The 27,409-nt window shown below is 40.2% G+C and overlaps 1 protein-coding gene across 2 annotated transcripts in view; it reads left to right on the top strand.

Annotated features, from left to right (window-relative positions):
- Positions 1–27,409, top strand: part of RHOBTB1 (Rho related BTB domain containing 1) — a 139,878-nt gene that overhangs the window by 104,863 nt on the left and 7,606 nt on the right. For both annotated transcript variants that reach the window (XM_082268254.1, XM_082268253.1), the window contains 5 exons: positions 4,097–4,298; positions 7,857–7,960; positions 21,918–22,103; positions 23,788–24,749; positions 26,982–27,100. In XM_082268254.1, the coding sequence (XP_082124380.1) occupies positions 4,107–4,298; positions 7,857–7,960; positions 21,918–22,103; positions 23,788–24,749; positions 26,982–27,100 (1,563 nt within the window). In that variant the 5' untranslated portion in view covers positions 4,097–4,106. The remainder of the gene's footprint in view (positions 1–4,096; positions 4,299–7,856; positions 7,961–21,917; positions 22,104–23,787; positions 24,750–26,981; positions 27,101–27,409) is intronic.

The raw sequence follows: 27,409 nt of genomic DNA on the forward strand, positions 1-27,409 counted from the left end.
TGGAGTGACAGCCCTCACATTTTTTTTCCACTTCTGCCTGAAGGTTCTGTCAAGTGTAACGTGTCATTAAAGTATGACTCAAGGCAAAACGTGTTTTTTTTTTTTTTTTTTTTTAATTAGGTTGGTGTTGGGGGGGACTAGAATCAGTATCCAGTTTTTATTGCTCAATGTCACTCTTTCTAATTGTCCTGATCACCAGTGTCACCGGGAATGAAAGTTGAGGGTAAGTGCAAAATTTTGAGTTGCCACCAGAAAGGGGAAGTGAGGGAGAGATGTCCCCATGGGGACACATCTCCCCGTAAAAATAGAGGATATCCTCACATTGGAAATATATTCTCTCGCTTCTTGTTGAGTTTACAGGATAGGAAGTGAAGGAAAATCTCCCTAAAGAGACACAGGTGGCAAAAAAAATTGATAGCAGGGAGAGAAAAAAACATCTTGAGGTGGGGCTGCCCCCCACAGAATAAAGGATAAATTTACCTTTGGGAACAAGTTACATGTTCCACCTGTTTTTAGGGTGCAGCCGCTGCCTGTGCGGGGCTCCCCTCCTCCAGCCATGTCATTTATTCACAGAATTGTGTAAATGGGAAAATACCAAAATTGACAACCTTTGCGGCTGTCAGATTGAAGTTCTGCCTAAACCCTCCCCACAGTCAATCCAACAACCGCTACAAAAGAGAGGACTGATCCATAGATGAGGTTGTCTTAGCTGTGAGAACTTTCCCAAGACTAGCAACGGCAAGAGGAATGCAGAGGATGACATGCTGCTTTAAACAGATCTGGAGTTTCACTTTAAGCTCTTGAAGCTGCATACACTGTTTCTAGAAAATTAAATATAGATCATATTTTCTAGAAAGCTTGCACAGATTGCCTCTCATAAGACATTGTAATATTTAGCATAATTTCTCCTGGTGCCAGTTAACAAGCTCTGAGAATAGATACGTGTTCTAGAAAGCAAAGACGCTAAAGTGGTGTAATAACTATTTCCTATGGGAGTACGTGTAGAAAACGAACAGGTATAATTACTGCACTGCAGTAAAACCTCAGGTAAAGTGTTTTATTTCCAGTTTATGGATTCTGCATTTACAAAAACAATTTAAAATCTGATTATTAGCAATGCTCAACTAAACAGCAGGGTACCCCTCAATGTTTTTTTTCCAGTTTATGTGCGTGCTATTGTTGTTATTGCTGTTTATATTAGCTGTAAGTACGCTTCTATTTTTATAAAGAGTCTACTAATGATAATGTAAGTATCAGATACAATTAAATATCACAGCTGACCCTACACACAAAGGCCATGAGATCCAACTCGGGACAGATCCTGGGTGGTGCAGTATCCATCACATTTGCCTAAACACACATATGGCCAGATCTGTGCACTGTGGTCACTTGGCTTTTTTGCCAGAGAATGGATGAAAAAGCAAGGTGATATATGGTTGCTGATGCAGGTATTCAGCAGCTAACTTTTCCATTTCATCACAACGGTGTCTAAGCAGATGTCAAATGAATTATTGATAATTGATACACGCATGGACACCTTAAAGTGTATCTAAATCCAAAAGTTTTTTTTTTGTTTCCATTGTGGCTAGAGTAAGGATGGTTAACACTTCTGTTCACTTCTTGTCGAGTAGTCCTTAAAGGAAGTGAGGGAAAATATCTTAAAAGTTAAAATGTCCAGCTGTGGAACAACCTTGTTCCTTCTCTTGGTGGACCTCCAATGGCTTTATCGGTGTGCATCATTTTTTAACCATGTACTCATTTTTGTCATGGGAGGCACTCCAGGAGATGCACAAGATCCCTGGGCAAGAACATTTCCATTATCTGCAATTACACAACTGGATTTTGTCTGTCACACTTCCTCCTTTCCTTTTTGTAAGACGTCTTTTGAGCATAATTGTTTACACTCCCTGGGGTCCCCTGGTCATATTATATTGCTTTATGCCTCATGCCTCCCTTAATGGTTGGCCATCTTTGTCTACCCTTTCCTATGTGACACAATGGGAACGAGAGCTTGGTTCTAGTATTGAGGGGGAGAACTGGAATAAGGCCTGGAGGACGATAGTGAAATGTGCGTTCAATGCTACTACTCTCGAGACTGCCTATCATGTGCCCCTGCGGAAGGCTTGCCCATGTTTATCCTGGCAGCAGTGACAGGTGTTTTTGGCATTGTGGTCAGCGTGGGGATGTCTTGGATACGTAGTGGTCATGCTCGCGTCTGATCGGCTTCTGGTCCAGGGTCCTTGGCCTACTCTAGACCTTTTTTCATGTAATGGTCTCTAAGGATGCCTGGCTGGCTCTTTTACATTGCCTTATACAGGGTCTTTAAGCACCTCAGAAGAAATTGGCCTCATACCTTTTTATATCTGCCAAGGGAACTGGAAGACTCCATCTGTTGCTTTCCAGGGAGTAAAAACCAGGATCACTGCTCTGTTGGTTAATGAGCAGATGTCCAGTGTTTTGAAGGATTAACATGCACATTTGGATAACTTACTCCTGCCCGTCCCTGCCCCCAACTAGCTATGTTTGACTGTATATCGCTTTTGTACAGGTCCCACATCTGTGGTACTTGCCCTCTTCTGGGGCTTCTCTCTCTCTCTCTATTTACCTTCTTTATCCTCCTCCTCTATTTCTTTCCTTTCCTCTTCATTCCTGAAATTAAGTCTATTAGACCCAGACGGATGTCCCCTAGTGGACAGTGCAGTATTGCTTGTGATACTTACCTAATCTCTTCGGTCCTGGTAACAGTTTATAGTTATGTTATTTATCATACGTAGATACACTGTTTTTTGTATGTGCCTGTTCAATGTCGCCCCTGCATGGGCAAACCATGGCTTGTCATATCCTCTTGAAACTTAATAAAATAAGTACTGAAACAGAAAAGTGAAAATACCCTCTTAGACTGTTATCTATAGAACAAGTGTCCCCAATGGGAGATTTATTTTTTGGGGGGTAAGTCAAAGTTTAGAATTTTCCAATATTTTTGAAAACATAGAAGGCACAAAAAAAATACTGATAGGAGTTCTAATTATTCTATCCTAATCTTATTCTATCCAAAACTATAAAAAAAAAACCTTTTTGTTTTTATACATTTTTTAAAGAATTCCATATATGGTATATTTTTACATAGTTCTATTGATCCAGCTTGGACCAATGTAACTATGTATTATTCCATACATAGCCAATGGCCCTGGAAGTTGGACGTCACTGAAGTAGACACTGCTACGCCAGTGATCTCCACTTGTTCCCTGGTCCCGTGTCGGGCGGCCAGCCTGATGCATTGTGAACACAGGAGGTCAGCCGCTCATTTTTCTGAATGAATGTAAAGCGCTCTCTGGACAAGGAGAGGCAGGTCAATGACATCATATTCCACACCTTTTCCAAACAGTGAACACTGCATTTATTCAGAAAATGCAACCTCCTGTGTTCACAATGCATTCGGCTGGCCACCTCTGGCAGACCTCTTTTTGTTGGTTATATGTTCTACTGGGTTTTGCCACTACTGTGGTCTTATACTTGATTGAGTACATGGGCAGCAGTTAATGGTAATGCTTAAATCTACAGCTTGGTGGGTGACTGCTTGTTTTTAAACATCATATGCTCACAAATCTGACTTGTTTCACCGACAATTATGTTTTCCATCTTGTCCTTTATGTTCTCTGTACCTATGCCAAGTTTTTCAATAAATGAAAATTCTGATTTGTTACAAAAAATGGCAAAAAATGTCCTACGCATGAAGGGGGTAAAACCTTCCGGTGGTTAATAATGGTTACTATTTGAGTGACTTAAACTGTTAGGTAGTTTCCGTAGTGCTTGGAGAAAAGATTTATGAGTATGTGTACTCCATAGATGTTTATAATATTCAGATGAACTGAAGAAACCAAACCACATTCCATATGTACCTGATGTGATCGTTTTTTTTTTTTTTAGAGAGAACAAAGAGTGCCGTAATGTTTACTTCATCCAGGTGTACATTGTCATAGGCTGACCTAATAGCTGTGGGCGGTTCAAATAGTTTAAAAGCAGGAACATGCTTATTCTGTTCATTACTTGATGCCTGAATGCTTTGTAGTAACTTGGTCCTGGTTTTCCTTCTCAGGCCTGCATAAATGGACACTGATATGGACTACGAACGTCCCAATGTGGAAACCATAAAGTGTGTGGTCGTGGGAGACAATGCTGTGGGCAAGACACGGCTCATCTGCGCAAGGGCATGCAACACCACCTTAACGCAGTACCAACTCCTGGCCACCCATGTACCTACAGTATGGGCAATTGATCAGTACCGGGTCTGCCAAGAAGTAAGTCTTGCTACAAACTTTAAGATTTCTTGAACTAGACAGATTTCCTAGCTGTCATCAAAGTCCCAAATTTGCTGTAATATTCAAAGTGAAGCAATGTTTTGGTGATCAGTTTAAGTTAAAAATACAGTTGCAGAAATTTTTTGGCATGCTTAAAATTTCTTTGAACTATGTCATAGTTGCTTGTCAAACTGCTTGGTATTCATAGCAGTGTAATGTTATTATTATGAGATATATCATGTCAGCACTTTACAAAATAAGAGGGGACAGTTATAATACAATTCAATAGAAGAGAGCTAGGCAGGTCCGGCTTACAAAATATGAGGGCCATACACAGAACTATTTTATACATGATGGTATTGTTGATAGTTTTACTGTCCAATCTAAAATATAATTGAAAAGATTGCACTATACACTTCATATCACATCTACTTCCCTTCAGTGGGTTTTTTCTTGCAGACTGATCAGAATAATTTCAATTACATCCTTTGGTTTTGCGTAAAACAGTATGGGATTGATTTACTAAAACTGGAGAGTGCCAAATCTGGTGCAGCTCTGCATAGTAGCCAATCAGCTTCTAACTTCAGCCTGTTCAATTAGGCTTTGACAAAAAAAAAATGGAAACTGATTGGTTTCTATGCAGAGCTGCTACAGATTTTGCACTCTCCAGTTTTAGTATATCAGTCCCTATGTGTCGTTTTGATAATTCATAGATTCTGTGTTGTATCATTCGATCAGATTGTTACTTGTATGGCCACCCATACACACCTCGTCTGCTGTTTGATATACAGGGAATGCTTGACAGAAGAAATGTATTGACTTTATCTCTCCTTGCTTTTTAAATCATCTAATTGCACATCTTTTATACTTACTCATATCCTGTTCAGACTTTATTATGTTAGTTCAAACTGAATAAAAGACTGAACTCATAAACTTCATTCTGATCCTTTGCTTCTGTTTGCTTTGCTGCAATTGAATATCATTCAAATTCAACAACATGTTACTTACCAGCCTAGTAACTTTATATTTGCCACAAAAACCCAATTAAGGATATTTATTTTCATTCCCCTAAATCTGACTACTTGAAATGAACACAGATTTGTTGTCTTGGCAAATGGTTTTATCACTTCCTTAATTCACTCTATTACATTTATAAATTTACAGGCACAGATCATTTACCCGCTGGCTCTGTCTTTAAAGTTTACCTTTCCAAGAATGATAGTTGTTCATGCCACCCTCAGTGATTTTTAGGGTAGCAGAATTAATATAAATCAATTATTTTGAATTATTAAAGTATTTAACTGTTGTTTTAATAATTGTTTATTAAATATAATATAAAAAGTGTATTTAGATATTAAAATTACATTGTTAAAAAATTCAAAATGTATGTATGTACAGTATTTGTGCATGCAGTAGTATATATACTACAGAACTGTACATACATATTTGCGTATTCTAATACTGTACATTATATTTTGGCGAACGCATAAGCCCCTGTTAGAAGGCAAGCTAGGAATTGAAGGAAAAGGCTAGTGATAATGTATATGCAACCACAAGTCTAGTAGCACATAAATATTACATGATCAGTTCAGTAAAAACAAAAAAATCAACATGTTGTTGCCACTGGTAACCAGTTGTATGGCAACAAGAAGCAAAAATTTAGTGCACTTTTTATTTTCTCTAGTTTTAATTAATCAGACTTGATAGGCACATTAGGAGTACCTCTGCACTACAGTGAAAACATTCTGCAAAGTTACTATACTTACAGACTTACTGTACATCCTGCCTATGGCTCATATACATGGGTGTTGCCTTACATTCACACTGATATTGGCACAAGGTCCCATTGTGTTATATTGTATCACCGGCACTAATGGGTTTATTTACTAAAGGCAAACACTGTGCACTTTACAAGGGAATTTATCCTTAGATTAGTGAATGATGTGAGGTTCTACTGACTTCTGCCGTCCAATCATATGCAAGCCAAAATTATGTTTTTTTTTGGGGGGGGTATGCTTTTCAAAGTGGACTTTCACCACAACTTTTAAAGAGGAACTACACTGCATCTGAGCACCAAAAACATGATTTAATTTGTTTTTTAATATTCAAAGCAAACTAACCCATCCATCCATGTCTCCAGGCTTTATGTAGACAAAAAGAAAAAAACGGCCACACGCCACAAAGGAGCTTGAATGAAGTAAATTCTTGTTTATTGACATGTCCAGGCACAAGGTACAAAAAGGAAAATGTAGATGCATTTCATACGGACACAGCGTGCTTGTTCACTAGTGAACAAGCCTTTTTTTACCTTGTGCCTGGACATGTCAATAAACAAGAACTTACTTCATTTAAACTCCTTTGTGGTGTGCGGCCATTTTTCTCTTTTTGTCTGCATTGTTACAGTGGCGAGCCAGGGCCAGGCACCCATGAGAGATTGCTTGAACAGATTCACCTGAGCAGTGTGTATACACCTTCCAGGCTTTATGTTGCAGAGATATAACTTTGAAAAACACCCCGTAGCATTTCTGGTCGTGGCCATCTTGGGTAAGGGCAGATGATCCACGAAGCATTTACTTCCTCAAATCTATCTTCCCTTAGCTCAGGCATGCAGACAGGAGGGTGTGCCTAGCTGAGAAAACCTCTCCTCCCCTCCTGAAGACTCCTGAGATGTATGACTCTCAATCAATCCCATAGGCCTGCAAACCAGGAAATAACTGAAGAAATGTAAAAAATAAAAAAGCTTAAAACATGTAAATATGATATACTTTCATATCAATTTGCTAATGCTAGCCGCATAAAGAGTAAAAAATAGTCAATGTTGATTGAGAGAGTGAAGTTCCACTTTAGGCTCTGGGGAAAATTCACTTGCAAAGTACAACATCCCTTGCAAAATTAACACCCTATTTGCCTTTAATAAATCAACTCCACTAACACGTTAGTGGACAGGTACAGTGGCAGCTACTTGAGCCACCTATATTTTACTGAAAGGGGCAAGAGAATAGAGCAGAAGGTGCAGTAGCAGCAACTAATCAGAATCCTTATTCCAAAACAAAAAAAAAGCTGAATTCGGATTGGCTAGTATGGATCTCTGCATGTTCTAGTTTCTAGAACTTTGCTTCTTAATACTTCAGCATTGGCCTTGTACGTTTGCTGTTTCCCATCATTCAGTCACCATTTAGAGTATATATGTTATATAACCGTAAAGGATCAATGACAAAAATGGTGGTTTTCTGTAACAAAGCTATGCTAACTATACAGCCTTTTTCTAAGCTATGCATTGTACATTCTGAAATGTTTAAAGCATGTTAATGAGTATTCCAGGATTCCTTGCAGCGTTGCTGTATTTTAGATTAAGAGGCCCTTTAATCTCAGTTTGCTAATATATAGCAGAAACTGCAGACATGGAATGAATAGTTCATTAGCAGCCCAAGCATAGTGCATTTCAGCAAAGATTCTGTGATGTCACCTTAAATAGTGCACATGCTGCAGGATTATTAGAAAAGTGAAGGTTTCTGCAGCAGTAAACCTGCATTTCTTATATTTATGGCTTTCATTTAGGTCCTTGAGCGCTCCCGGGATGTGGTCGATGAAGTGAGTGTTTCGCTAAGGCTGTGGGACACCTTTGGAGACCATCACAAGGACAGACGTTTTGCCTATGGACGGTAAATGAATACTACTTTCCCTTTATGTTGCTGGCTTGGTGAAATAGCTTGTACATGCATTAGGATTACAATGGCTGGTATCCCATTTCACAAAGTATGCATGTTCTGAAAACGCCATGCACTGCCATTTAGCACAGTTTGGCATGAAAGGAACATAGAATTCCTTTAATGTCTGTAAATGTTTCATCTTTTATAAGGTTAATAAAGCAGCCAATGTCACCATCATCCCCTAATACCAACATCGTGCTCATAAGAAGGCTTTACACAGTGAGGTTGATTTACTAAAACTGGAGAGTGCAAAATTTGCTGAAGCTCTGCAAAGAAACCAATCAGCTTCCAATTTTTTTTTGTCAAAGCTTAAAGTGATACTAAGGCCCCTTTTACACTTGTGCGTCCTAAAAGTCACGCAATTTTGCCGCAATTTTTTTGCCACGATTTTACCGTGATTTTGACTGGGCTTGAAGCAATGCCTATGTCTTTGGACCTCAAAGCGCATTAAAATCGTCCCAAGTAGTGCAGTGACTACTTTCAAGTCGTTGCGACTTGAAGTCATACAGATATGAATGGTACTCATTGGAAATCATGGAGTACGACTTGTCATGCGACTTTGCAGTCCCAAATCGCAGGACAAGTCGCACAAGTGTGAAAGGGGCCTAAAGCCTTTTTTTTTTGTTTGTTTTTTTAAATTGCAAACATGTTATACTTACCTGCTCTGTGCAGTAGTTTTGCACAGAGTAGCCCAGATCCTCCTCTTCTTGGGTCCCTTGCCAGCGTTCCTGGCTCCTCCGCAAGCAGCTTGTTCTGGAGGCACCCAAGCAGGCGCGTTCCTGACCCGCAGCTCTGTGTGTCGATTCACACACACACAGCCGTGGTTTGGCCCCGCCCCTCGGTCTCCTGATGGACTCACTGGCTGTGATTGACAGCAGCGGGAGCCAATGGCTTCTGCTGCTGCCAAAAGCCAATCAGAAGTGTGAGTCCCCGGAGAGGCAAGGCTCTCGTGGACCACACTAGATCGAAAGGGGGGTCAGGTAAGTAATAGGGGGGTCTGGGGGGCTCCTGCATACTGACGGTTTTTTACCTTCCTGTAAAGAATGCATGAAGGTAAAAAAAACCTTCAGCCTTTACAACCTTTTTAATTGAACAAGCGGAAGTTAGAAGCTGATTGGTTACCATGCACAACAGCACCAGATGTTGCACTTTCAGTTTTAGTAAATCAACCTCTGTATGGTACTTCTCACATTTTACTCCTCAGCAGTAAAATTACCCATATAGACATTAGATGGTGGTCAGATGTGTAGGCACCCTAACATACATTCCATAAACACGTATGCTGAAGCCTGCAGGTTCATGCACTGGAAGATTGGAATCCCACTTGCATCAGGTGAGAAAATAATTTTTGCAGTCTTCCTACTTTGTTCTACTTTGTTTGCAGCTGGTGTATTGACAGTAAGGCCTTGGATAGCAGATGCTGGCAATTAAGCAGATTTGGGTGTAGGGTTATGTCAGCTATACTGACCCTGGAATCATCAGGCACCCATGTGTGTCGGCACAAGATCCTGAAGCTTGGGTTAGAAGCCAAGGGACGCAAACTAACCATGCCAGCATTTATCTGCTTTTGTGCTTAGCATGGTCAGAATGCTCCAGCAATTGAATTGGCAGGATCACCAAGCATTTGCTGCTTAAAATGCATGTTACTCAAAACAAATGTACAGGATTTATTATTGACAGAGAATCTGATTAATGGTATATCTGTACCATGATACACTTTAAATGTAACCTTCGTCTGCACGTAAAGAAGGTTATCGGAGACAAAAAGTCTACACAGTGGCAAATGTTACGAAAACTGTGAATGACTGGGATTCACTTGACTTCAGGTGTTGTGGAAACTTTGACGCGATCACCTGATAAATTCCTCAGCTAATGCCTAGGGCAAACACCATTCTGGTCTAGAAAATGTGTTTTCTATTTTTTTTTTTTTTTTTTATGCAACTGCTTGTTATCCATCTCTTTGTTGGATAGATGTCTATCCAACAATGAGATGGTGTTATGTGGACAGTGTCATCCATGCATTCTAGAGAAAGCCATTTTGTTATTTTTCCAACACCAAAGTCTGTTGGGTCATGGGTGAAATGAAAATGAATTCCAGTTACTGGAGCTTTCACTGTCCAGTATGCCAAACAGGCCAGTCTGATGAGTTCTTGGTAGACTCCAATGTGCTGTTTTGGAACACTATACATATTAAGGTGTTTAAAGTTTATAACCAAAATATTTTTTTAAACCTTTGGATATCTTTGAAAAAACTGAGAATTAGTGAAAATTTCTCAAAATGAGGGTAATTCCCCGTTTAGTTCTTTTTCCCCAGAACAGGTGTCTCCATTAGAAGACTTCCTTTCACCTCCCTGTTTTTGTGAAACAACTGTAACATTTTGGATGACTTTTTCCCTGAGGCAACAGCCACCATTACAAATATAGGATCAATCTCTACAGTGGGGGCACGGACGGCCATACAAAAATGGGGGGGGGGGGGGGGTTCACCTTTCCCCACTCTATCCAAAATTAGAAAAAATGTTTTTGCCTAAAAATACACTTTAAAGGGAGAAATCCCTGCAACCAATAAAATTTAGCCTTCCATACACAATTAAGGTTGACTGGTTGCCAAAACCAACACAGGCATTTAGGCATGGGCCCAGTTGTAAGTAGTCATGTTAAAGTAAAATTAAACCTTTAGTTTTTTTTTAATTAAAATAATAAAATATAACAATAAACAAACATGTCATACTTACCTGCTCTGTGCAATGGTTTTACACAGAGCAGCCCGATCCTCCTCTTCTGGCGCTCCAGGCTCCTTCTGTTCAGTGAGTGTCCCTATAGAAAGCTGCTTTCTATGGGGGTACTCACGCGGGCCCGAGCCACCCTGTCTGCTACCATTGGAGCAGACCAGGCGGATCGGCCCTGCCCGCCTCCCACTCCATCACAGCATTTGATTGACGGCAGCAAGAGCAAATTAATCAATTTTTCCAGTGAGGAGAGAGACATTGGCAAGAGCCATTGCTCTTGTGCACATCGCTGGATCGGGCTTATATAAGTGTGGGGGGATGTGGATTGAGGAATCCTGCAGCACAGAAGGTTTTTACTTTAATGCATAGAATGCATTAAGGTAAAAAACCTTAAGGCTTTAGTAGAACCACTTTAATAATGAGTTCTTGGATTGAAGTGAGTAATTGAAACAGATATTCAGCCTATAAATTCACCAGGCGGTAGAGGTATCACTGGGGCAGGCACTACAGCAACATCATTGGCACCTAGAGATTTGATAGACGGCTTTCTCTAAATCCTTCATCAAGCAAATAAACCCGGGATTTTGTCCGAGTCTGTGTGGCAGGTACACTTTGAGGTTAATTCCTCCAGCGTCAAATCCATGCCACCTGTCTTTTGGACCCTAGTCTACTTATGTTGAGGGTCACTAGCTGGAATAAGTCTTCCAAGTAATCTGTTGACAGAAGGCTGTCCCTGAGAAGGGTCGCGTTCCTCGAATACACACACAGATTTAATTGCTTAACAGTGTATACTTAGGATTAATATAGGCTGGAATCTACGTGCAGAAATGCAGGGCAGCTCACACTAGCAGGTGTAGGATGCTTTAGGCCATGTAAATAAATATACAGTATATTGTATGACAAACTGTCCCCTGGGTTTCATTTGCTATCTTAAATATGTTAAATATGTCCAGACTTTGACTAGAACATAACTAAAGTGTGAACTACACATACACTTGTTGCAAATATGAGTAAAATATCAAACATCAAGTTTGGAGAGATATTGGACTTATATTTGGAAGTGTTTTTTGTTTCTTTAATCTTTGTGTACATAAAATGTTACCTTTTTGTAATTTGTAGAATCTGTTTGTATTAGACCCCGTTCACACTGGGGCAACCTGGTCGCCTGACAGGTCGCCGTAGGTTGCCTGCCATAGAGAAGCTGTGGACCCGTTCTAATAGGAGCGACACAAGTCGCTCCGACTTAGAAAAAGGGTCCGGAGCTTCTTTGGGGCAACCCGGAGGGACCTGCATAGACTTCAATGTTATGAAGTCCGTGCCGGCTCCGAGGTCGCGGTGCGAGCAGCTCGCCGGGACCTATGAGGTCGCCCCGGCAAGTCGGATCGCCCCAGTGTGAACGGGGCCTTACCTTTTGTATAAACTGATTGGTAGACTCGATTCTATGTTTTACTTAGGATACTGAATGGAGGTAGATCTACTGAAGACAAATGAGTTGTTCACTTTGCAAGGGAGTTTTCTCTTCGCTTAGAAAATGAGGTGAAGCTCTGCTAACTTTCATCATCCAATCACGTGCAAGCAAAAATGTATATTTTTTTTCTTGCACGTGATTGTGTATTCTTTGCAAAGTGAATTCTAACCACATTCACTAAGCTAAGGAAAATTATCATTTTTTTTTTACCTTTTTAGTAAATTTACAGTTACTGGCAATGTTTTGTCTTAATTAGAGGATTCTTTCTAAAACCCGTGTAGCTTCTGTGTTAACAAAACTATCTAAACTTGATGGCACATTTGACTTTACCATTAGTCTAGGAGTTGCACTGATTTTGCAGAGGTTGTCAGCTGGCACCAAGTAAACAAGTAACTGATACATAATCTAATTTTATGTCCACCTTCTCCTCTTGTTGCATGTACAGTAACTATATAGCACCATAAATTAAAGCAAGTACACTGTGTTAATGTTCAGGCTGCTGTCTTAACTTATTCTGATTTGATTTAACTCATGCATACACTTATTTGTTGCATAAATCAGTTTTATTAGTTAAAGTGGTAATAAATACAAATTCATTTTATTGTAGTACACTAAATCTTCGATGTGGTGGCTGCATTCCTTTCCTTTTTTTCCTTCACTTTTATCAGGTGAATCGGCCAGTAAGTCTGTTATATTTCAATTTTCTTTAACAAAACGGGCTGTCCAACAAAAGTTGCAGCTAGAGGTTTGAGACAAACCATTTAACACCTAAAAAAAAAAATGGTTTCTGTGCCGGCTTAAAAAGTGTTAGGTGGAGTTCAGATTGAATTTGTTAGTTAAAGCGGTTGTAAACTGTGGATATTGCAAAAAAAAAAAACCTGCAAGGCAATGGCATACTGTGCTGGTATGCATCGCATACTAGCACATTATGAAATACTCACATTGGAACAAAGCCCTCCAGCACTGTAATGTCACCGCTGAGAGGGCTGACATGTTCCCCCTGTCTTTCTTTCGGGGGCGCACGCTCCAGCTATGTGATTGGCTGGAGCTGCGATGATGTCATGCCCTCGGTTCTGGCACGAAGCTCTGAACTTTCAGCAAGGTATGCCAGACCTTCAGAGTGCATGCACCAGTGATGTCACTGGCTGCATGCAGGGTGAATATCTCCTAAATAGTGCAGGTTTAGGAGATATTCACTTTACCTACAGGTAAGCCTGTAGGTAAAAATGACCAAGTGGGGTTTACAACTGCTTTAAGTCTGAATCTGCTAGTCTAAAGTCTAGTACACACGGGCCGAATGTCGGGTGACATCGGCCCGTTCAATAAAAAACCTTCTGACATTCAGCTTGTGTTGTAAAGCAGCTGGTCCAACAGAAGCATGCTGGAAAACCAGCAGCCGGCCAGCTCTCATTCAGTGCTCTCAGCCAATGGCTGAGAGAGCTGACGGAGTGATCTGGTGTGGGGCTGTCCCGCTGTCAGAACACAAAAGAACAGCAGGGGAGATCACTGTACTAATGTCGATTCCTCGACCGAAGCTGTCAGGTTTTTTTGGTTGAATTAATAAAACTAGTGGTGTGTACCAGGCCTAATATTACCCTCTCTCCAGCTTGACAATGCTGCTGTTTAAAGGTGTCTTCATTGATCTTCTATTCGGCGTGGAGACACCCAAACACCGGAAGTGGCCATATCACCAGGTAAACATAAATGAATGCAGCCATCACATTTTAAGATTTAGTAAAATGCAAAAAAAAAAGTAATTTTTGTTTTTGGGTTTTTATAGCTAACAACTGTTAAAACACAAAAAATACTGGGTTCTCTATATCGTCCAGTTTGATTTTTCTGTATGAGATCTGGTACATTTGGGCTATTCTGAATTGAAACTGTTGTTATAAGCTACATCTGAGTCTAATACTTGTAATTAGGATCAAGTCCGTCTACTTTGAACATCACCATTTTTGCTGTCTGCTCCTACAAAAAGACCTAAATTGGCTTTCAATAATAGAGATTCCTGTGGCAGTGTGAAGTCTTCATTTTCTGTGAGCTTAGTGGTGCACACAGCAATATGACATGGGCTTCAGGTTCATGTAGGTGTACATGAAAAGCAATATGGTTGGTTATTGTTAAAGCGGATATAGCTATTCCCCAACTTTATAATATATTTATCAACCATATTATCTTTCTACTTCTAATTTGTAATGCTGTTTCTCCTATGTGTGGTGATTAATATCCTATCGGTAGTCTTAGAACACTTGAAATCACATGAGCTGCAGTTGTGTATACATGCAGTGAGCAGCTTTGCAGAGGCTTGTTCACATAGTCAGGGTTTATTTGAATGGTTAAGTGACCTGAACCCACTTGGTATGTGTGGTTTGGCACAGGTTTTTAAAGAGCAGTCCTTCACAGGGTTTCATCAGATGTGGTTGGTGCGTACTCTTGTATTAAACACGTCACTTGCTACTGTCACTTCTGTCAATGCCCGCACAGTTAAGTAAGCAAAACATCGTTGGCTTATATTGCATTGTAGGTTATTAGCAGATTGCTTTACAATGTTAAGTTCCTGCAAATAAGTTTTTTTTTTTACAACCATTTTTAATTTATGGCAGTGTTATATTTTAATGTACGCAACAGCTAAAGTAATATATTATAATAAGTAATAGGATAATTGCATTTCAGGAAAGCTAGAAGATTGTAAAAGTACTGGATGTCAGTATAAAATACAGGTCTTTTACTTCTCTGGATAGGTCTCTTAAAGTGATACTAAAGGTCAAAATTTTTTTTACCTTAATGCATTCCCTGCATTAGGGTGAAAAATAATTTTATTTTTCTCTGCCCCCCCCCCCTTCCCTTTGTAAAGGGGAAAAGTAAAGGGAAAAGTGGGGAGAATGGATCCAGCGCTGTGCACGGCTGCTTCTCTTCTACCCCTCGCTTCCTCTTCACACAGGGGCTCAGAACAGCAGCAGGAGTCATTGGCTCCTGCTACTGTCAATCAAATGCAATGGGGAGGAAGTGGGGGGGTGAGGCTAAGCCCCGATGTGTGTGTCTATAGAGCACGGCTCCATAGACACACAGCTCGGGAACGAGCAGACACCTTGTGCCCTCATAGCAAACAGGTTGCTATGGGGACACACTTAGAAGAGGATGAGCCAAGATCGCCAGGGTGGGGGGGGGGGGGGGCTCGAGAAGAGAAGAATCGGGACCGATTTGTGCAATACCATTGCACAAAGAAGGTGAGTATAAAATATTTGTTATTTTCATTTTAAAATAAATTAGACTTTGGTAACACTTTAATATGTGTGGGGGGGGGGGGGGGAGCTGCCATTGCTAAAAAAAAAAGCTAGAATGATCCAGTGGCTTTGGTACTTTCTCAGTCACTGACCTGGAACAAGTATGCAAAACAGGAGCTCTGACTTTCCAAAAGTGGAAGAGAAGGCCGACAATGGCTGTGAAATGGTTCGCAAATGACGTCACACATAGACTTACTATGGTGATTCTGTTGTCAGCTGCCTCTTTGCACCCGCCTCTACAGAGAAGCCGCCGCTGACCGCTCAGCATGGCACAAGACCAAATTGGTTTCAGAAAAGATATGTATAGAGATTTCTTCATTACATGGCTAGATAGGTTAGTCTTGGATTTTGGATGCCAGTAGATTTGGAGATTTTAGTATTAGGGTGAACTTCTACTTTAATCTGCCTTCTTGTTATAATTCTGTAACTGAGAAATTACAGAAGCAGCCAGGTAACAAGCATTTCTGAAGGAGGCCAACAGCTGGGTAAGGAACCCCACACCCACTTCCCTTTTTTTGAAGGGGTGAGACAGTGAGGCCATTATCACCCTGTGGCACCCCAGCCTTAACTGGGTTTAATTTTTCTTTGAGCTGGGTAAACTCTACTTGTTTTGTCAGTCAGTCATTTTTTATGGTAAACTACGCTGTACTTTAAGCAGAACTAACAGACTTTATCTCTTTTGAATCATATCCCATGAATCCTATCCCATTGATTTCCAATGTAACAAAAATCCTTTTGTAATCTGTTCTATACCCCAGCTGTGTGCTACCGGCAGTTATTTTTGCCAGGATAGAGTTGAAGTGTGAAGGGTTTGCAGGCGGCTGTCACTGCCTGCTCGGGCCAAACTAGATGAAGTTTATATTATTTTTTGTCAAAGAGAGCACTGGGGGTATAAAATGGTTAAAGATCATATTAAGTTTTTTAAACATTGTTTTAATACTTGAATATATATTAAATCTGTTTTTGGAGGAATACGTTTGGTGAAACTTTTAATATTAATGCTACTAGCCTTCAATGCAAGTATATTGAGGATGAGGAAACCAATATTGAGTACCAGTGACTGTAGGTTTTAGCTTAATATTTACTTGGAGGATCTTTACATTTATTATAGCGTCTTAAAGTAATTTTTCAGTGGAATTTAAATTAAATTGTTAAATATCAGCAACCCTATGCCAATTTTCAAAGTAATTTTTTTTCTTTGGCAGTTGTGGCGTCTGACGCTACTCTTCTAATCTGCAAACTGTCACGGTCACTCCCAGTTCCACCCTTGTAAACTCTTGCGCGTCCATTCAGGTCCTGCACTCCCATCCTGCACTAAATTACAGGATCAGTGAAGCATTGACTGGTGATGCTGGATGCTTAATAGAAGGCCAGGGATTACAATTTATTAACTTCCTTTTGAAAGGTGCTTATCCATGGCGTCTTTATAATGACTGTACATATAGAGAGCTGGTTTCAATGCATCCATCTGCATCAAAAAAAGCATTGGTTGTAATGTTGGCAAAGTTTGTGAATTAAACAGATGCAAAAGGAACAATATATAAAGAGTCGCATATTGTTGTAACAAGACGGGGGAAAGTAATGAAAGGTACAAACTCTCTTATAATGGCTGAGGATAATCTGAACAAGCAATGAATACACTTAAGCAACAGACTGGTTTGGATTCTTTCATTGTGCTTCTACGCACTTTACAGTGCACTTTCCAGCTTAATCAGTACTTAGCCCCTGGGCAAAGTCTTGAATTGAATTTTTTTTTTTTTCATAAAAAAAAGTTATTGGATATCATCTGGATACTTGGAGCAGTGCCTGGTTTTGATATTTATAGATTTGGAAGGCTTTTTATGTTAAGGTTAGAACTATGTAGAGCAGTTATATAAAGTACTTTATTTTTTCTGTCTTTAATGTGGCTCATCTACATTGTCACAAAAGAGGAAAAGTTTAAATCTGTATGTTTAAAGTGGTAATAGTATTTGTGCCTCAAGCTTTTATATTTCCCTGCAACTCTGAGCAAAAAAAAGTGATTTTTTTTAAAATGTACTTACTATGTTGGAATTGGTATAATCTATCTATAAATCCTTTTGAATTGGGTTTCTCACTTGGGATAAAGCAATGTGAAAATGAACCCAGCGCAAAATGACTATAGCAGTAGTTAACATGGAAAAAAAAAACCTTGTGTACCTAGTCACTGCTCCTCAGCCACTGCAGGTATTCCACACTTTCAGGTGTGTGAATATCTGCTTCTCCTGCCACACACAGTGGTTCCTCCTGCCAGCTCGTTCATGACTATGGGATGTACCAGGCGGCAGGAGAAATCCCTGCATGGGGCCCGGGGAGAAGGCATCCAACCAAACTGGAAGGTTTGGACACCTGCTGCTCCCGTGGAGCAGTAAATCGATGGCATATGAAGACTTTGGCCACTGGTAAGGTAAGTACAGGTGGGCTTTTTTTCAGGACTGGCCGTCTTTTAGTTTTCAATTCTTTTAATTCATTTTAGTAAAGGGTTACAAAACACAAAACGTCACTCTAAAAAGCCAAGACAATATTCATTCAATAAAGTAACCTCTCAAACACAACACAAGTACATTTACAAACAATTTTAAAAGGCATATCTCCTAGGACCTTATTATAATAATATTTATCATAATTCTTCCCCAAAGAGGAGGCAAGAGGCAACGTGAGAGGTGGTGGCACCCCGCCTTTAAATGCAAATGCTCAAACTGCCCCCCCCCCCCCCCAGAAAAACCTAGGTGTACTAATCCTTGCTCCCCATATCCCCCACTCACTTATCCTCCCCCCTTCATCACCCTCAATCACCCCTTCTTGTGTTTGTAACATAACCAAATAATAAAAAAATGCTGAAAAACATATAAGACAAAAACATATGTACTCATTTTTTTACATATGGGGCAAAAACTTCTACCCTTACCTTCCTTTACCATATTTCCATATCCATCCCCTTTATCCCTCCCTCATAATTACTCATTCAGGCCTGATGTGTGTACATATTAACTATTTCAAAAAATTGCAAAAAGAAAGAAATAAAAATAAATAAATAGAAAATGGTGTGGGGGGGGACGGACTTGGGGTAGCGGGAAACAAGTGCCCATACAGGGCTCTTTCCATTTCCCATCTGCTATCTGTTTTACATATTATGGGTAGTCTTAAAGCCCCTGTTCACAGCGGTGCAACTTGTCGTGCAATTTAACATGTCCAAATAGCATGACAAGTCGCAACCTATTGTTTGTTTGCAATGGAACTGAATTTACAGTGCCTGCACTAATTGGTAAAAAATGTTCCTGCACTATTTTTGGCGAATTCAGGTGCGACCTGCATAGACATCTGTGCGTGAATTTTCCACAGATGTCAGCCAAGTCGCACTGACGGCTTTGAAATCATACAAATTCAAGTGAAGTCACATGATTTCAAAGTCTGGTTCAGTATGAACGGGAGTTACCAGGGATGGCCATATTGTACAAGTGTCACAGGTTGACAGGGAACCCCTAATCCGTCAAAGCCCTCTTCTGTCTTAGTTCCCCACTTTTTAACAAGCAAAGCCACTCACTAGATTTGCTGCAGTCCAGAACATCAAAAGCAACTTTACCCAAGTGTGACACTTCATATTGGAAGTCAAGGCAATCAGTTCCTGCATATAGTGTAAGCAGGTACTGGAAGCAGAGTTTGCAGGTGTCTAATGGCGCTTTTCCACTGCATGGAACCGAACGGTACGGCTCTCAAAAACAGTACCTACTCGATTGTGGTTCCAACAGGTACCATACCCGATACCATATCCCACAATCCTTTGCATGCAGTCACTACTAGCCACTGATTGGTCAGAGAATCCCACCCACCCCGTTGTTATCCCACCCACTTAACTTTAGTACTACTTTAGTGGAAAAGCAAACCGTACCGTACCGAACCGTTCCAACACTGTACCATGAGGTACCAGCAGTGGAAAAGCAAACCGGGCCAAGCAGGGCCGAGTAGAGCAGAGCCGGTACTTGCAGTGGAAAAGTGCCATAACATATGGATTTCTTGTGTTATGAGGATGTTGTAGAAAACATTTTCAGGGAGAAAAATGATGGCACTCTAACACAGGCCAGAATAAACATTAACTGCCCCATGCATCAGCAAAAAATACCCACTATCTGTATTAAGGCATCAGCAGATAGCAAAATCCTGAAATGATTACTAGTTTGAAGTCATCATTCTTCGTCATATCACCATTTACAGACTGACAGTGAGCTCAATGCTGAAATCCTTTATAGTTATGGCCTTGGAAGTAGCAAGCAATCCTGCGCTTAAAGCATGCAGGACCAAGATACTGGCATCAGAAGGATTTACTCTGACTTTATATTACTTTTATTAGCAGATACTGTATGATGAATCCAGGCCTGTTTCTGTCACATACAAATGAAAGGTCATAATAAGCTAGTAAAACTACTACTGACAAATACAGTTCATGTAACCTGGTTTTTATCATTTACTTTTTAATAATGTACAGGCGAGGCTTGAAATATAAGCAGCAAAGAGAGCAAAGTGAATGACTAACTGCAGTTCAGAATGAATAAAGTAGTTATTATGTTCCTGAGCCCCCTTTAATTACCATTGTAAAGTCTGAATTGACGTGAATAGGAGATTATTAGAGCAGAGCTGTAGAGATCAGCAGTTGTGTATCAAAGCTGGCCATGTGATGAAAGTCTGTACTAGGGAAGCTAATGTCATCAGACTAGAAGGACAGGAACAGATTTATCTTAAGCGTCCAATGTTAAATGGGGTGTTCCCATACTATGGAGAATTCATGCATAAAACTACGGCAAGTTAATTGTGCTTATTACCAGATACACTGTACATTCTTTATCCCCCCCCCCCCCCCCCCCCAAAAAAAAAAGTAATTGCTGTAATTCATTCACATGCGTTTATTTATTTAAGAAAAGAGCCGTGAACTATAACAACCAGTCTGCATCCATCTTCTGCATCGTTTTAAACAGATGACATGTGCACTCTTGGGGGTTACTACACATCATTGATCCAGCAATGCCTTACCTAATACATGTAATAATTAAGACAGGTGATGCTGCTCAAGTTCAATGCAACAATAAAAAAAGAAAACATTTTTTAAGTTTTATAATTGCCATAGATATCTTTTTTTTTTTTCTTTTTTGTATTCTAAGAAGGAGAAACCTGCAGTGTTGGTGTATTAGCATATTATTTTTAGAAACCGAGCGTCTAGCGTGATCTTCCTGCCATTCTGTTAAGATCTAGAAAAAGAACAGGGGGTGTATGATCATATGGCATTTAGATCTCAGCTCTGATAATTTAGTATTAACTCGTAGAGTATTGAGAGAACTTGGCATGTAAAGACAATTTAGAGTAGAACATGCTACTAGTTGTGATGGCTTCCCCATGTCTATGTAGCGACAGCGGACAGTCAGAGGCCTTCAGTTCATTTTCTGTAATGCAAGTTGTAAGATTTTTCAGTCTTTTTCCCATTGTATGGGATGATCACAGCAATCTTGGTTATTCAATGTGTGTCATTCTAGCAAAGGAAGAAAAATTGGAACATTAAAGTGGAAATTTACCCATAACATTTTGATTAAAAAAAAAATGTTCTTTAGCAAGTTACATACATTGACATTCCACATTAATAATTATGCTGCCAAAATTTGTGTGTGCTGTAAGTTGCGCAGAGCCCCTTAACAGCAGTAAATCCTAAAGTGGAGCTAAAACCATCCATTGAACAGTTTCAAAAACTGTTAAATTCCTGGAAAGCTGGGATTGCTAACTGTCACATTTGCTTGTGTGCTTAACCAAAATGTCAAACCATCAAATAGCTCATTAGTCATAACTGATTACATGTGCAGTACCATGGCAGTTGCAGAACAAACAGAAGCAGCTTCCATGGATGTAAAGTATAGGCACTTATTTTTATGTTTTACATAGCAATACCTGCAAACAGGGCCAGCCTGAAGTGATCTAGCACAACTTAAATTTCTGAATAAAGTTCCATTTTAATGTGAAGTGACAAATGAGGACCATCCTTGACAGGGTGCATCAGGTAGCCAAATCCTTAATACAACTTGCTCATATTCTCTATTCTAGAGAAACGTATTTTACCATGCATGTATGGATGAAGAGTTACTTGGCCAATTCACCGTGTGGAGGGCCAATTGCAACATTCTCTTTTCAGAAATTCCGGAGGACGTTAGATTTTCTACTATAAAGTTTTCAATATATAATTATTTTACTATGATGGATAGATAGATAGATGTTGACTATGCACATATAATCTTAAACAACATTCCAACACTGCCTAACTTGTACAATGAAATTATTGTTTTCTTTCCCTTTCTAGATTTGTGTTATCTGCTAACCTATGCATACAGAATAGAGTTTTGTAATTGTATATGTCCTACTTTATGTTCTCCTAGATCTGATGTGGTTGTCCTGTGCTTCTCAATCGCAAATCCCAACTCCCTAAATCATGTAAAAACCATGTGGGCTCAGGAGATAAAGCATTTCTGTCCTCGCACCCCTGTCATACTGGTTGGCTGCCAGCTGGACCTGCGATATGCCGATCTTGAAGCAGTAAATAGGGCAAGACGACCATTGGCTAGGTAAGTGCCTGAACAAATAATCCTTTCCATTGTTATTGCCTATACTAAGGCTGCTCAACTGAACACCATTCATGATTTGACACAAGTTTTAACTCCGATGACCCAAGATAACTTGGACTAAAATAAAAACTATTTTTGTCTTTTGTTTTGTATAGAGCTGGGAAGGTTTAGGACCTCTGCCAAAATGTTATTGCTGTCTGTGGGAGATATCCACTCCCTTTCTCTTGTGTTCCTAAGTGAAGAAAATGTTTTCTCGCTAATATTTTCTGACCTTCCTCAGTCAATCTTGTCTATTGAAAGTGAATTTCTCCTTTTGTGTTAGATTATTTTGATTTGTCATGCAATATTCTACCCGAACAATTGAAAAACTATTTTATATTTAAACACTTACCCAAATATTTGCAAAAGAAATGCACATACACAGAGCTTTATATACCCCACCCTTGCTCTGGTGTTTGGAGGATGGAAACAATTTTGCTGACTTGTTACTTCTCCACCTTTTGCTTTATCTGTTGACTACCAGTAGGCATGAGCACATGGATGAAAATCAGCTTAGTTATTTCCTCTTTTAAGCCCACTTAGGAACCTGATTTAAAATGTCAGTTTTGAGAACTTAATTTAAAGTCAATCTCCACTCTCCAGCATGTCTTTTTTTGCATTTTATTCATATACCTACCCTTTCAGGTATATTCTGTCCAGTTTCTGCTATGCACAGGGTCCTGATTCTTTTTGCCTCTTTTCCAGGCTCTGCATTAATATACTGTAAGTGCAGGGCACCATGGTAATGCCCTCCGCCAAAGGGGCAGACCAATTATGCCATGGGGTTGACTGATGGGCTACTTTTCTTTCCCTTTTTTTAAAATGGGTTTTAAAGACAAAATTTAGAGCCCGTTCACACTGGGGCGACCTGTCAGGCGACCTGGTCGCCTGACAGGTTGCCGTAGGTCGCCTTCCATAGAGAAGCTGTGGACCCGTTGTAATAGGAGCAACACAAATCGCTCCGACTTAGAAAAAGGGTCCGGAGCTTCTTTGGGGCGACCTGCATTGACTTCAATGATATGAAGTCCGTGCCGGCCGCTCCGAGATTTCACAGGTCGCCCCGGGAAGGTAATATTACTAGATGACATGCAATTATGTTTCATTGTATTTTATTCATCTCTTTATTACGCAAAGTGAATCATGTTTTTTTCCTTGGGGTCTTTAAAGAGGAAGTAAACCATCCTCTACAACTTGTACCTATAGGTAAGCCTATATTAAGGCTTACCTATAGGTACTGTAAATATCTCCTAAACATGCACCGTTTAGGAGATATTTACCTTACATGCAGCCAGTGACGTCACTGGCGCATGCGCTCTGAAGGAACGGCCGCTGGTGCCGTTTCTTCAGAGCCCCGTGCCGTGACCGTCAGCTCCCGCGCGCGGATGCCACGATCCCAGAAGACAGGCGACTGGACATGTCGCCCGTCATACAGGTAAGCGGGCAGCACGGCGGGGGCTCGTTCTTAGGTAAGTATTTTAAAATGAGCTAGTAGGCGATGCCTACTAGCTCATCATGGGTTTGTCTTTCAGGTTGCAGCAAAAAATAAAAAAAGTTTCATGGGTTTACAACCTCTTTAAGGTATTATTTTTTTTATTATTTTTTTTTTATGAAGTATACTCAATTTCATATTTATTTTGATTTGCAGACCTATAAAAAGAGGAGACATCTTGCCACCAGAGAGAGGACGAGAAGTTGCGAAGGAACTTGGTATTCCATATTACGAAACCAGTGTTTTTGATCAGTTTGGGATAAAGGATGTTTTTGACAATGCAATCAGAGCAGCTTTGATCTCTAGAAGACATCTCCAGTTTTGGAAGTCTCATCTAAAGAGAGTTCAGAAACCTTTACTCCAAGCACCATTTCTTCCGCCCAAATCACCACCACCAGTTATTAAAATCCCAGAATCCAGCGAGTCTAACATGAATGATGCTGGAAATTTGTTGGACAATTCATTGTGTGCAGATATCATGTTTGTCCTTCAGGACCAAAAACAGATCTTCGCTCATAAAATTTACCTTGCTACCTCCTCCTCAAAATTTTATGACCTTTTTTTAATGGAATACGAACAGTCTCAGAATTCTGCTGACCGGCACTGCAAGAAAGAAAAGCCTACCAAGGACTTGCTAATGAGAACATTGAGTCTCGATACAGAGGAGGACATAGATGGGGCTTCCTTGAAACCTTCAAATGCCTGTCTTCGGATATCAAGAAGTGATGATACTTTACTCACTACAGACTGTGAAGGAGAAGGTTGTGTTGCACTGTCGACATGGAGCAAAGGCTTTCTTAGCATGCACCAAGAATTGATGGTCAACCCAATTTCAAACAGGACTTGTTCAATGACTGTGGTCCGAATGGACTCTTCTATACAGTATGGGCCTTTTAGGACTGTGCTACGGTTTCTGTACACAGGACAGTTAGATGAAAATGAGAAGGGTTTGATGAGAGTGGCACAAATTGCAGAAATCCTAGAAGTGTTTGACTTGAGAATGATGGTAGAAAACATTACAAACAAAGAAGCCTTTATGAACCAGGAGATCACAAAAGCATTCCACGTCAGGAAAGCAAATCGAATCAAGGAATGTCTTTCCAAGGCAACCTTTTCTGGTGAGCAAATTGCCTTTTGATTACAGCTCTTTTCAGCTAAATCATCTATTGAGCACCTCAGTCTGAATTAGAATTGCAAATTTTGCACCTTCACGCAGTCAAGTTTACAGCTTTGCAACAGCATTATTGACCTCTTTCCACCTCAACCTTATTGGTCAAATTGAATATCAACTGCTAACTGACTTCTTGGTCAAATGCTTTGCCTGTAGCCATGTATTCTTTATCTTGAAGCTGCAGTCCTCTTTTCTTTATAAGTATGTTTTCATTATCTTTTCAAAGGTCATACCATCTTTTTTTTTTTCTCCTCCATGCAACTCATTAACTTTTAAAAAGGAGAATGTCATTTTGAAACATTCTACACATACTGATTGAGGGATTACAGTATAAGGGTTATATTTTTTGTTGCTGTTTTTATGTGTATGTTCTGTCTTTCCATAATGGGATATTAATACAATTGATCATTCAGGTGAGACCATAATTTTTTTTCTCCTGTTAAGAGCACATTCAAACAAGCTCATTAAAATAGCTTGATTGTTCTACCGGAGGAAATTTACTAAAACTGGTGCACTCAGAATCTGGTGCAGCTGTGCATGGTAGCCAATCCGCTTCTCGCTTCAGCTTGTTCAATTAAAGTAATATTAAAATCTTGTTGTTTGTTATTAAAAAAAAAAAAGAAAATGTCATCCTTACCTGCACTGTGTAGTGGTTTTGCACAGAGCAACCCCAAGCCTCCTCTTCTCTGGCCCCTCGTGGCGCTCCTGGCCCCTCCCTCTTGCTGAGTGCCCCCACAATTAGCAGCTTGCTACGGGGGCACCTGAGCTGAGCCTCTGCTCTGTTTTAATTCAGACACAGAGCCATGGCTCGACCCCACCCCCTCTCTCTCGCCTCTTTGACTCACTGACTTTGGCGCCTGCTGCTGTCTCAGCCAATCAGGAGGGAGAGTCCCAGACAGCCAAGTCTCTCGTATAACATCGTTGAAGTAAGATGGGGCTCAGGTATATATTAGGGAGGCTGAGGGGGGCTGCTGCACACAGAAGGTTTTTAATCTTAATGCAAAGAATGCATTAAGAAAAAAAATCTTCTGCCTTTAGAACCACTTTAAGCTTTGACAATAAAACCTGGAAGCTGATGGGTTTCTATGCAGAGCTGCACCAGATTTTGCACCATGCAGTCTTAATAAATAACCCCCACTGTGTCTTGAGAAAAAATTTAGGCTGTTTGATCAGATGTGCAGACCCAAAAGGAGAAAGGCCCAAATTGTGCCATGAACTTTTATTTTTATTTTCTAGATATGAATTCAGTATATTGCATTAGGATCAAACATTTTGGACTTGCTCTAGAATAATGTAAAAATATAATTTGTAGATCCACAGTCCTTAATGACTCTGGGCATCCCGGCTTGAGCTCTAGTGCTTTTACACTTTTGTGATTTCAAAAGAGGTTTGCAGTTTTTCAAGGATGCTTTGCAGATAATAAAACAATGTCCAGTATTAGACTTCTGCTGCTCATGTAGAGTTTGACAGTTAGTGGCATAACTACAGAAGCTGTCTGATGTCTTCAATACAAGCTCCTTCTGATGACAGACATCTGAAACTGGAAGTGTATGCAAATCTCTGTGCATGAAACAGCCCCCATTGATCAATGAGATGTAATGAGAGCATCAGGGGATAATGTGTGATGACTTGCACGCAAATTGCAGTTATGTCATCACAATAATGCTGCATATTTCTTGTACCAGAACTTGGGCTCTTCATTGTTCTTGATTTTGACAGGTACCCCTCCCATTTGGTGATCTGAGCACAATTTCTCCCTCTCCCCGCAGTCATCTGGAACACGTCACAGGTCCCTAAGACTGCGGGACCATTCACAATGTACAGTGCAGCTTGCGCATGTGAAGTGGTCACCTGTCTGTGAAGCTGCAAGTTGTCACAGCCGGGTGCCCACAGTTGGGATGCTGGCACCGGAAACAGAAGACTGAGGAAAGAAATGGCTTAAGTGAGCACATCGCTGGATCCTGGGACTGGTGAGTGTCTGTGTATTAAAAGTCAGCAGCTACAGTTTTTGTAGCTGCTGACTTTTAATAAACACAAAAATGACTGGAGCTCCTCTTTTTGTGTAATATGGCTACCATCCATATATAAATTATAAAACTAGGGGGAGGGGGCATTTTCTGCTAGCATTGAAGATACTGTAGGAAGCACACACTGAGTGACCATGGTTTCATATTTCCAGATGTGACCTTTAAATTGGATGATGGAAGCATCAGTGCCCATAAACCACTTCTAATCTGCAGCTGTGAATGGATGTCTGCAATGTTCGGAGGTTCATTTGTAGAAAGTGCAAATAATGAGGTATGTGGGAATAGCTATACAGTATGATTTTAGCCCTTGTGTGGTGTGATTTGCAGTTTGCTTTATATTATACCCATTATCAAACCCTTTAATGACCTTTTGTGAGCTGGCTTGTTTCAGCAATTTTGCATCTACTGGTCAAACTAAAAATAATTTTGGCATATGTTGATGCAAGGACAAATTTTATAATACGCAAAGTAAGGCATTGCCTGTTGTGGTTCCTAACTGTCCATTAGTAGAAGCTTTCACTAAACATTCTTTCACAAATATTAATATGATCCCAAGTTAACATACATTTCTGTACTGTTT

This window comes from Pelophylax lessonae (assembly GCF_965119305.1).
Source record: "Pelophylax lessonae genome assembly, chromosome: 9".
Classification (NCBI taxonomy): Eukaryota; Metazoa; Chordata; class Amphibia; order Anura; family Ranidae; genus Pelophylax; species Pelophylax lessonae.